This window comes from Nicotiana attenuata, chromosome 7, assembly GCF_001879085.1.
Source record: "Nicotiana attenuata strain UT chromosome 7, NIATTr2, whole genome shotgun sequence".
Taxonomy (NCBI): Eukaryota; Viridiplantae; Streptophyta; class Magnoliopsida; order Solanales; family Solanaceae; genus Nicotiana; species Nicotiana attenuata.
Window position 1 is genome coordinate 32941284 of NC_031995.1, and position 12628 is coordinate 32953911.

Below are 12628 nucleotides of genomic sequence, written 5' to 3' on the forward strand. Positions count from 1 at the left end.
GTTGCCTAATTGTCACTTACCTATGCCTAGCAAAGCTAGTTCGCAAGCCAAACTTGACTCCAAGGAAAAATCCAGCAAATAATCACTGAGCTAAGATTCAACCATCATTATGATTTTAGAGATCCTTTCACAAATATTTTCTTCATGACTTGTCCAAAACGTAAAATTCCGAATAGATGTCCAAATAACACATAATGTGTTACAAGGTTGTTAAACGGGCAAATCACGTAAAAAGCTATATTAGAGGAACTCTAACCATTATGCTTAGATCATGAAAGACAGTCCAGGTTATGTTTGTCTTCTTTTTCCCATCAGAGCCTAGGGTCTAGTCATTGATTAGTACATGTTCGGGGATCTTCAGCTTGGCTGTTAGTGGAAGATCCCATGTGCATAACTTAACAGTCTGTTTGGGTTCTCTACAAAAGATTTGTGTTTATATGTTGTGGAGGGAAACTTCCACAATGCTCATTTACTTCAATGGTAATATAAGAATATACAAGTATATAATTCCGTTGATAAGACTAATAAGGTGGAACTAAGAATAGCAACAGCAGTATGGAGTCACATATTCAAATAGAAGAGTAACCAATTTTCTCCGCTAACCTTTGTGCAATGTTTAGCATTATGTTCGAAACTCCCAACAAACAAAACAAGGCTTCTACTCTAGCTGAAGTACATGTGACTGCAGCATGACCCTCTTCACCACAATTATACGCATGTTCCAACTTTATCTGGAGCATCAAAGTACCTAGGCCCCCGCTGAGATCATGTAGCGAATAATAAGATGTAGGACAAAACCAGCCATTTGGATTACCGAAACAACACTGCAAATCATATTACTTTCAACTCACAAAAGCCTACGTAGAAACGCATTGTCAGGGACCTACAGGAGTCTTTTCAGCTGCACTATATCATCAATATTCTAGCTAGTAGTAGTATCAGCATTTTGTTTTTCTTTATTTTGTACTGTCAACACATTCAAGAAGAAAAAAATAGCAGTGTAAGAGATCACAGCAAGCTGAACATTTAATCATATTAGCTTTCTAAGACACAAACAATACTTTAAATATACTTCCAATTAATATAAAACAAACTACAGTTTAACCTTGCAAGTCAAAACAGAAAGGGACAGAAATATAAAGGCGAAATCAAAGTGGCAGGAAGTAGTATTTATTCCACGAAGAGTAGGGGTATCGCATTTAGATCATTAAAATGTAAACCACCTAACCTTGGGCAGCTTGGGTTGGGAGTTATTCATGGACGTAATTTGGGCACAACCAAATAAAACCTATCTAACATTGTGATCAATTTTGGCCATACTGTTTATTGACAAAAAAGAACTCATCAAAACACAACGAAAAGAAAGTTTGGAGGTTTTCTAAGTTCGATATAACACCATGATGAAGAAAAACAGTCTTTTTAGTTTGGTTATGGTAATTAAACAATTATAATATCAAACAAGCAAATTTAAAAGGTTCGCAGTATTGTTTCACCGAATTGACCAACTCATCTCAATCCGAGCAAACATTGGGTAGTTATGCACCAAGAGTTTATGAGTCAAACCCAATTTAACCAGCCAAATTTTAGCCCAACCCGTCCATTTGACGATTGGATAGAAAAGAATTGCCTTTCCTTTTTAAATATTTACTACATTCTTGCAAGTTGTGAGTCGTGACAGGGAGTTTCTCTCAAAATTAATGTAAGGTTTTTCCTATTAAACTAAATTTCAGCTGTTACTTTAAGTTGTTTCCTTCATTACCACCAAGATAACACACAAACTGTCAATACAATAAGCAATAAATCAAGCAGTAATTTGCAACTCGCAAAATCTAATCGCCAATTAACGCTGGCAACTGCAGACTACCGGAACATATTCGCTGCAGAAGCTTTTGAAACCTTGTCTATTCCACTGTGACACCTAAAATCAAAATTGAAAACGACATCCGTATTAACCCTACCCAAAAAATACTTTTATTTTATTAGTAAGTACAATTTATTCACTTTAAATGCTGCAAAAAACATGCTTCTCCCCAGCGATTCTCGATCCAAATAAAGTACTTAATATGTTTTGTCCTACAATTAATAGCAACATAAAAGATTAATCATTTCAGCAAAATTCAATACTCACAGGATCCTCTTTGGTCACAACATTTTTGTCCTTTTTTCTTTGCTATTTGTCAAAATGTCGGATTCTTCTCGTCATGTGACATTAGAACATTCCCGTAACATAGCCTTCTCTACGATTTTCGCAAGCTTGAGATCCTGTTAGCCTCCGCATCTTCGTTTTCTTCTTTTTCCTCTTCGCGCGCATCAAATCGGGTTGGGAATTTTGATTCTTCTTCTCTATGGCTTCAGATTTCTCCTTCTCTCAGCTTACCCATTGATTCGATATCTCGTTTCTCCAAACTGACGAAAATGGGCTCAGGGCGGAAGAGCGACAAGAATAAACCCTAATCCCAAAAATCCCCCAATTATCAGACGGGTTGATGGGCTTCTGACTTTATGATAGACCACCTGAACCGGCTTGAGTTGGGGTTATATACTATTATAACTATCTATCTATACTAGCTATATACTAGTCTCATGATAGTGTATTTTATCTCATTGAGTATAAATTTTAAAAAAATTACATTAAACTTATGCTTGAATCATAAAATATATGTCAAGAAAAAATTTAAGTTCCTAAATTGATGATTCTTGATTCTATTTTGCTAATCTCAATAAAAGTTAAAACTTTGTCCCAAAGAGTTCTTAGTCATATTAGTCAATATATTAACATAAAATTTTATTGAGTTTATAATTTATACTTAATTTTAAAATTATTCGTCCTTTTTTAGTTTCACAAGATCATATAACTTTGAAGATTAGAATATTTTGATTTTATTTTTAAAAAGCTAAGTATTTCCATTTTTCATTTAAAAGACATAAACATGACATCATCTGACTAACATAAGACGTTAATACTAACCTAAGAAAAAGTAAAATATGAATTCATGAAAATATTAGAATTAGAGTTATTCTTAAATCAATTCTCATGGATTTAGTGTGTTAGTTTTCTTTGTGTGTATAACCAGTTTTTTATGCTTTAATTGGGACGTTTTAAAATTCGTATAATTGTTCAAAAAAATTATAATTGGTTTATAAATATTTTCCTGAGAAAATTGTTACTAAAATAATTTTCTTTAAATTTTTCTAAATTTTGTATTATATTTTTTTATTTGTCATGTTATAAGTATGCTCATAAAATTAATGGCAAATTAAAAAACAAAAACGACATTCCTAATTTCTTTTGTAGCAATGTATGTGTACGTAGTATAGGACATACTCCATTTAAATTTGGTTTCAACCTCATTCAACTCTCTATACATTATTAGAAAAGTTGTGTTAGACTACGATATTTTGTTAGAATTATAAGCTAACTAATAATAAATGGCGCTCCTTGAAGATAATTGGTCCTTGGATAAAGTTTCTCTGATCGTGTGAACACTTGTGGTTATATTTTTTCGATTATATAAGTAACTTAATTTTTAATTGATTTTAGTGTCTAAATATTCGGATTAATATACATAGTTTAAATAGGGAAAGATTTAATAAGTCAAATTTTAGTTGGTTTCAAAATCCTAAATATTAGGAAAATAACTTAAATTACAATTGTATTCAATATGAACTCTATTTTTAAAGGATAAAAAAGGTGAACGACATTTCGCTAAGGGCCTTCGTGCTTTTAATATATTATTATAGATATAGATATAGACTAGTGTTAGAACCGGCTTGAGTTGGGGTTACTACTATAACTATCTAAGTATCCATTATTATCTATTATACTAGTGTTAGAACCCGCGTGATGCGCCAATAATTTAACAGAATATTAATCTTATAAAAATATGATCTAATATATATATTATTTAATAATATTAGTTTATTTTATTATTTAATATATTGTACATAGGTATAATAAAATCTATACAAAATCAAAGGATACAAAGCATTATAGTAATCAAATAAATGTTTATTCCTTGTTTTCTTTATTAAATTAGCAAGTACTTAGTACTATACATTTAGTAATGTGATTTTTTTATTAATTTGTCAATTGGCTTAATATTTTGATACTAATTTTCTTCTAGTAGACCATACATAATATTTTCTTATTTCTGAAAATATATATTTTATATATAGTTTATACTGTTTTAAATTCTTTTCTCTTGGAAATGAATGGGAGATGGGGATTTTGGCTCTAAGGCTTATTGGTATTGCTAGAAAGGCTAAATTTCAGTTGAGATGGTGTCGTCAGATTTATGAGGATTGGGGTGACATTGGATCACCCGCGGGTGTATGCTGGAAGTGTGCATTCAATGATTTGAGAACTTCGAGGCGAATCTTGGCACGTTCAAATTTAAGTTATTTTCCTAATATTTAGGATTTTGAAACCAACTAAAATTTGACTTATTAAATCTTTCCCTATTTAAACTATGTATATAATCCGAATATTTAGGACACTAAAATCAATTAAAAATTAAGTTACTTTATATAGATCGAAAAAATATAACCACAAGTGTTCACACGATCAGAGAAAACTTTATCCAAGGACCAATTATCTTCAAGGAGCGCCATGTTATTATTAGTTTAGCTTATAATTCTAATCAAATATCTGTAGTCTAACACAACTTTTCTTAAATAATGTATAGAGAGTTGAATGAGGTTGAAACCAAATTTAAATGGAGTATGTCCTATACTACGTACACATACATTGCTACAAAGAAATTAGGAATGTCGTTTTTGGTTTTTTAATTTGGCCATTTAATTATGAGCATACTTATAAACATGACAAAATAAAAAATATTAATTACAAAAATTTAGAAAAATATAAAAGAAAATTATTTTAGTAACAATTTTCTCAGGAAAATATTTATAAACCAATTATAATTTTTTTGAATCAAATTATACGAACTTTTAAAACGTCCCAATTAAAGCATAAAAACTGGTTATACACACAAAAGAAAACTAACACACTAAATCCATGAGAATTGATTTAAAGAATAAACTCTAATTCTAATATTTTCATGAATTTCATATTTTACTTTTTTCTAGGTTAGTATTAACGTCTTATGTTAGTCAGATGATGTCATGTTTATGTCTTTTAAAATGAAAAATAGGAATACTTAGCTTTTTAAAAATAAACATCAAAATAATTCTAAATCTTCAAAGTTATATGATCTTGTTGAAACTAAAAAAGGACGAATAACTTTTAAAATTAAAGTAATAAATTATAAAACTCAAATAAATTTTATGTTAAATATATTGACTAATATGACTAAGAACTCTTGTGGGACAAAGTTTTAACTTTTATTGAATTAGCAAAATAGAATCAAGAATCATCAATTTTAGGAACTTAAAATTTTTTTCTTTGACATATATTTTATGATTCAAGCATAAGTTTAATGTAATTTTTAAAAAATTTATACTCAATGAGATAAAATACACGTATCATGAGACTAGTATAATAGCTAGTAATAGATAGATAGTTATAATAGTATATAACCCCAACTCAAGCCGGGTTCAGGTGGTCTATCATAAAGTCAGAAGCCCCATCAACCCGTCGATAATTGGGGATTTTGGGGATTAGGGTTTATATCTGGTCGGCTCTTCCGCCCTGAGCCCATTTTCGTCAGTTTGGAAGAAACGAGATATCGAATCAAATGGGTAAGCTGGAGAAGAAGGAGAAATCTGAAGCCATAGAAGAAGAAGAATCAAATTCCCAACCCGATTTGATGCGCAGCGAAGAGGAAAAAGAAGAAAACGAAGATGCGGAGGCTAACGAGGATCTCAGCTTGAAAATCGTAGAGAAGGCTATGTTACGGGAATGTTCTAATGTCACTGACGAGGAAGAATCCGACATTTTGACAAATAGCAAGAAGAAAAAGGACAAAAATGTTGTGACCAAAGAGGATCCTGTGAGTTTGAATTTTGCTGAAAATTGATTAATCTTTTATGTTGCTATTAATTGTAAGGACAAAAATATAAGTACTTTATTTGGATCGAGAATCGCTGGGGGAAGCATGTTTTTTTGCAGCATTTAGAAGTGAAATAAATTGTACTTACTAATAAAATAAAATGTTTTTTTGGGTGGTTAATCGGATGTCGTTTTCAATTTTGATGTTTAGGTGTCAAGTGGAATAGACAAGGGTTTCAAAAGCTTCTGCAGCGATATGTTCCCGGTAGTCTGCAGTTGCCAGCTGTTAATTGGCGATTAGATTTTTGCGAGTTGCAAATTACTGCTTGATTTTTGCTTATTGTATTGCCAGTTTGTGTGTTATCTTGGTGGTAATGAAGGAAACATTAAAGTAACAGCTGAAAATTTAGTTTAATAGGAAAAACCTTACATTTAATTTTGGAGAAACTCCCTGTCACGACCTCATCAACTTGCAAGATGAGTAAATATTTAAAAAGGAAAGGCAAATTCTTTTCTATCCAAATCGTCAAATGGACGGGTTGGGCTAAATTTGGCTGGTTAAATTGGGTTGACTCATAAACGTCTTGGGTCATAACTCACCCAATGTTTGCTCGGATTGAGATGAGTTGGGTCAATTCGGTGAAACAATACTCGGAACCTTTTTAAATTTGCTTGTTTGATTATTATAATTTGTTTAATTACCATAACCAAACTAAAAAAGACTGTTTTTCTTCATCATGGTGTTATATCGAACTTGAAAAACCTCAAAACTTTCTTTTCGTTGTGTTTTGATGAGTTCTCTTTTTGTCAATAAACAGTATGGCCAAAATTGATCACAATGTTAGATAGGTTTATTTGGGTTGTGCCCAAATTGACGTACCATGAATATACTCCCAACCCAAGCTGCCCAAGGTTAGGTGGTTTACATTTTAATGATCTAAATGCGATACCCCTACTCTTCGTGGAATAAATACTACTTACTGCCACTTTGATTTCTGCTTTATATTTCTGTCCCTTTCTGTTTTGACTTGCAAGGTTAAACTGTAGTTTGTTTTATATTAATTTGGAAGTTATTTAAAGTATTGTTTGTGTCTTAGAAAGCATAATATGGATTAAATGTTCAGCTTGTGATCTCTTACACTGCTATTTTCTTCTTCTTGAATGTGTTAGCAGTACAAAATAAAGGAAGAACAAAATGCTGATACTACTATAGCTATGAATATTGATGATAGTGCAGCTGAAAAGACTCCTGTTGAGGTCCCTGACAATGCTGTTCTACGTAGGCTTCTTGTGAGTTGAAGTAATATGATTTGCAGTGTTGTTTTTCGGTAATCCAAAAATGGGCTGGTTTGGTCCTACATCTTTATTATTCGCTACATGATCTCAGCGGGGCCCTAGGTACTTTGATGCTCCAGATAAGAGTTGGGGAACATGCTATAATTGTGGTGAAGAGGGTCATGCTGCAGTCAACTGTACTTCAGCTAGACGTAAGAAGCCTTGTTTTGTTTGTGGGAGTTTCGAACATAATGCTAAACATTGCACAAAGGTTAGCGGAGAAAATTGGTTACTCTTCTATTTGAATATGTGACTCCATACTGCTCGTGCTATCTTAGTTCCACCTTATTAGTCTTCTCAACGGGAATTATCATACTTGTATATTCTTATATTACCATTGAAGTAAATGAGCATTGTGGAAGTTTCCCTCCACACATATAAACCACAAATCTTTTGTAGAGAACCAAACAGACTGTTAAGTTATGCACATGGGATCTTCCACTAACAAGCCAAGCTGAAGATCCCTCGAACATGTACTAATCAATGACCTAGGACCCTAGGCTCTGATGGGGAAAAAGAAGACAAACATCCTGGACTGTCTTTCATGATCTAAGCACATGGTTAGAGTTCCTCTTATATATGCTTTTACGTGATTTGGACCCGTCTTAACAACCTTGTTAACACATTATTGTTGTATTTTGGACACTCATATTCGGAATTTTACGTTTTGGACAAGTCATGAAGAAAATATTTGTGAAAGGATCTCTAAAATCATAATGATGGTTGAATCTTAGCTCAGTGATTATGTTGCTGGATTTTTTCCTGGAGGTCAAGGTTTTGGCTTGCGAACTAGCTTTGCTAGGCATAGGTAAGTGGACAATTAGGCAACTGAGTTTTTCATACCTCTTTCACAAGGTTCGACGGCACTGTCTACCTTTTGCCATTATAGCACATTAAGTTGTCTAAATTTGTGGTAAGGACTGAGGTCTGCGTACATACTATCCTCCCCAGACCCCACTTGTGGGATTGGAGGGATTTTTTGTTGTTGTTGTTGTTGTAAGCTGTCTAAATATGTACATGGACAGCTAATCCAAAAATTAAAGGTTCTATTAGAAGCGTATTATGGTGCAACTTTCCTGTCATCCCGCAGGATTTCTGCTTCCAATGGTAGGCTGGAATTTGCAATTTTTTTGAGAATTATGATTTCAGCATTCTTGGTGTATCCTTTATTTTTGCATTGAAAGAGAGACTGCATTACAGGGTCTTATGGGAAAACCTCTTTTTGGTGAGGAGCTTGTTGTTTGTGTATATGATGCATAAAAAATGGTATTCACATGTATGTGCGGCTTTGTCCTGTCACTGTAACATATTTGGGCAGTATCATAATCGCATGTAAACCCTTGTCTCTCTTCCCTTTTGTCCTTCCCTCTATCTCCCTTCTGTCTCCCTAATTATTGGAATGTGTTGGAGGAGTCCTTGTTTTAGGGTAGAGCCGTGCGAGCCTCAAATCCCATTCAATCTAGCTCTTTGATCTCCATGAACTACAGAATCTTAAATTCTGTATAGCTGACCCCAGGTAGTATGGGATTGAGTAGTAGCTGATTGACTGATGGTTTAATCATGGATATGCCACTGTAGTGTCTTCAGTTAAACAAGGGAAGCAAAATTGTTCTTGCTTTTAGTTTGATAGGATTATGGATAGTTGGCAAAATCATGGATCTGCCATTATAGCATGATTCGAAGTCTTCTGTAGCCAGTGATAGGGTCTAAGACAATATAGATTACACAGGCTAACAAGGTAATATCCATGGGAGTGCAAATTGAAACTTTGTGTTTCCTTGATCATGACATTGTGATACTTCTTGTGGATCTTAAAACACCTATTTTCCCCATTTTGGTGATAGAGTAAGTTATGCACTCTGCTTTCTTTGACAGGGCAAAGCTTGTTTCATCTGCAAAAAAGGAGGTCATCGTGCAAATGATTGCCCTGAGAGAAGCCATGGAGGATCCCAGAGTACTAAAATATGTCTAAAATGTGGGGATTCTGGCCATGATATGTTTTCATGCAGGAACGACTATTATGCTGATGATCTAAAGGTGTGTTACTGAGGAAACTTCGAGACCTAGAGATTTATGTTGTGTTGTTCTGACCTAGAGATTTCTCCTGTTGCCTTTGAAGGAAATACAATGCTACATCTGTAAGCGTTTTGGCCATCTTTGCTGTGCAAAATACCCTGATAGTGGTCCGAGAGAATTTTCCTGTTACAGATGTGGTCTACTAGGCCATACTGGTTTGGTAAGTTAATGCTCTTGTAGTTATACGTGTCTCTCTGTATGTGTGTTTTTCGCCTCTCCTTATTTAGGAACTAATTTTTGTGCTTGCACTTTATCTGACATGTTCTCCCGTACAGGCATGCACGGCATCTCGTGGGGAGACTAGCGGTACTGGGTCACTTAATCCCTGTTATAGGTGTGGTGAAGAAGGACATTTTGCACGCGAATGCACTAATTCCAGTAGAGTAAGTTACTATATTCATGTTTGAAATCTGCTTTTCTTTTCCTTTTCATTTCTGTGTCGTCTTCCTTTTTAGGTTAGTTGTCCTTTGCTATATTATATCTTATCTTCATAATGAAACCTTATTGTTTTACTGCTGTGTGTCTAAAGGTCAATAAGCGGAATCATGATTTATCAACCCCCAAGAAGAAAGTCCACAAGAAAAGAAAAGAGCAAAACGAGTTCAGGTCTGTACCTCGTGATTTTGGTAGGGCGTGGAAGAAGAAAGGAAAAAATGAAGGCGGATATACGTCAGGCTATAAGATGAAACGAAGGGGTGGTTGGATCCCGGATGATCCGGAAGACTTTCCTCAACCCAATAATTGGAGATCTCCTTCAACTCCTAGAAATAAGAAAGCTAAGATTTCTAACTTCAGTAGTGGTGGTCATGCTTCTGGTTCTCGTTCATCTAGAAAGTCCAACAGGCTTGACTTTGATTCTTCAGCTTCTTATGGGTCAGGCAAATATCATCACCGTAGGTTTTCAGCATCTGGTGATTTTGATAATTCAGCTTCTTATGGGTCAGGCAAATATCATCATCATAGGTTTTCAGCATCTCGATTTGGCAACAGTAGTCACGATAGGTGGAGGAGGAATTATGATTGGTAGCAGAAACTGTCGCTCATGTAGTGTATTTGGTTGGGAGCGTCTCAAAAAGGTTTGAAAACTTGTTTTGGTTCAGAATTCAGGAAAACTGGTTACAGGAGCTTATTAATCTGTCTGGGACGTTTCGGGGTTTTAGTGTAAGCTGAGATGATGATTGGGAAGCAAGATGGAGCTGACATGACGCTAAGCTCGAGCTCAACAGATGTAGACCTACTAGCTATTGAGTTGAAGAACAAGTTCTCTCTCATTTAGCTGTTTGTAATTTGCTATCTTTTCGTTCTTACTTGTTCCCGATACATCTTGATTTAATTGTTATTCTTCTTTTCGCCTGGAAGGCTAGAAGGCATGTAACTTCAAAAAGTAGTTCAAGCAATTGTGTCACTTTTATTATAAAAACTCTCTCGCTTTGCCTTCAATAGATTTTGAGAAGGCTGCTTGTGGTTGCTATGTTTGCCCTGTCAGAGGCATAAGATGCTTATTTTGATTTGCAACTCAAAATCTCTCCTTTCCAGCATTCATCTCGAAGCTGGAAGTTTGGCTGCCCTAGTTTTTTTGGTTTTGTTGCATTTAAGTAAGTTCAAGCGCGAAAGAAGAATAGTTTTACTGAGAAAACTGATTTGTAACAATAACATATTTGCAAATGGTATGATTTCCTACTGAAATACTGGCCCTGTTTATAGGGGTTTCTTTGGCATTGTTTTGTTCAATGCACTAAACCTGAGGGATAACTCCTACTGAAATCTGTCTTAAAACATACTTTAATAAATATCTTCTACGTAACACACTTTAATTAAATAACACCATTTTAAATACATGTAAAATTTAATATATAAGCAAAGATAGACATTTAAAATTTTAGATTTTTCGTCTAGTACATATGTCATTTTTCATACAATTATTAATTTTTCTAAGTTTGAAAAAATCAATTGTTTATATAGAAAATGAAATATTTCTTGAATTTCTCTTAGCTTTTCTTTATTATTTTCTGAGTTTTTAGAGAATTTTAAAGATATTAAAAATATTGATTTCTTTTCACTGGAGGTTAATAAATTATTATTTAACTTTTCTTAGAATTTCTAATGATCTTTTTAATAATTATATTTATTTACGAAAACAAGATAAGATTTTATTTTTGCTCAAAATTTAAGTTTTATAAAAAATAGCAGTAGTACGAAGGAAAAGTTTTGTTTAACCAAATCATAACTTTTGTAAGTTTTGGCTGAGTCCATTACAATATATGATGATCCAACTATCCAAAATTATTAGAAATGGCGTGGGGTAGCCACTGTTTAAGCTGGTATTTACTTTTTATCCAGCATTTTTAATGCTTAGCAATAGTAGCCACTAGTCTATTAAAATTAATATGAAAAGACTGTGTTACCCTTTCCTCCCCAAACGGAAATACACTAATGCATTCAAAACATAAAGACTTCGTATTCTCTGGTGTTCTCTTGGTACAAATCGCTGCTATGTCGAAGCATGTTAAAAATGGACCTCAGTGGACTTTTTTTCGGATATGACGTTTTATTGGGAGCTTTTCATGTAAGATTTTTAGATTCGTCTCTACTTTTTTGTTTAAAATTTGGTTGACGTTGAAGCTATTATGCTTCTGCCATTTCTCTTGTGGCAGAATCGGTGTGCTGATTATTTTTCTTTCTAGTGAGTCTAATGTAATAGGGTTTATTTGCTCTTAGCTCCTTGAATTTATTTTTAGATTTAAAAGTTGTGAAAATAAGAAAAAGAGTGATGAGTAAACAGGAAATGCAATTCCTTCCCAGAAGTTAAGGAGATGTAGTCCTGAAGTCCTAAAGTTAAATTCAAAAGTTAAGGACATGGTCCTGAACTTACAGTTTCAAATTCAAAAGTTAAGGAAATGTAGTCTTGAAGTCCTAAAGTTAAGTTCAATAGTTAAGGACACAAGTTCAAAAGTTAAGGACAGTCAGTCCTTAACTTACAGTTATAAGTTCTAAAGTTAAGGACAGACAGTCCTTAACTTATAGTTACAAGTTCAAAAGTTAAGGACAGGCAGTCCTTAACTTACAGTTACAAGTTCAAAAGTTAAGGACAATATGTCCTTAACTTTGATTTCCAAGTTCAAAAGTTAAGGACAGACAGTCCTTAACTTACAGTTACACGTTCAAAAGTTAAGGACAAGCAGTCCTTAACTTACAGTTACAAGTTCAAAAGTTAAGGATAATAGGTCCTTAACTTTGACTTACAAGTTCAAAAGTTAAGGACGCTTG

General features: G+C 33.7%; 1 protein-coding gene across 4 annotated transcripts; it reads left to right on the forward strand.

Moving 5' to 3' along the window:
* LOC109228908 (protein AIR1-like) lies at nucleotides 5543–10876 on the forward strand. 4 transcript variants are annotated; one of them, XM_019394162.1, is made up of 8 exons: nucleotides 5543–5951; nucleotides 6162–6215; nucleotides 7121–7240; nucleotides 7338–7496; nucleotides 9161–9322; nucleotides 9405–9521; nucleotides 9637–9744; nucleotides 9891–10876. In XM_019394162.1, the coding sequence occupies exons 1-8, from the start codon at nucleotides 5697–5699 to the stop codon at nucleotides 10386–10388; spliced, it is 1473 nt and encodes a 490-aa protein (XP_019249707.1). In that variant the 5' UTR covers nucleotides 5543–5696; the 3' UTR covers nucleotides 10389–10876. The 4 variants fall into 4 exon arrangements, with proteins under 4 accessions (XP_019249707.1, XP_019249708.1, XP_019249709.1 ...); XM_019394163.1 differs by having other exon boundaries at nucleotides 7124–7240; XM_019394164.1 differs by lacking the exon at nucleotides 6162–6215.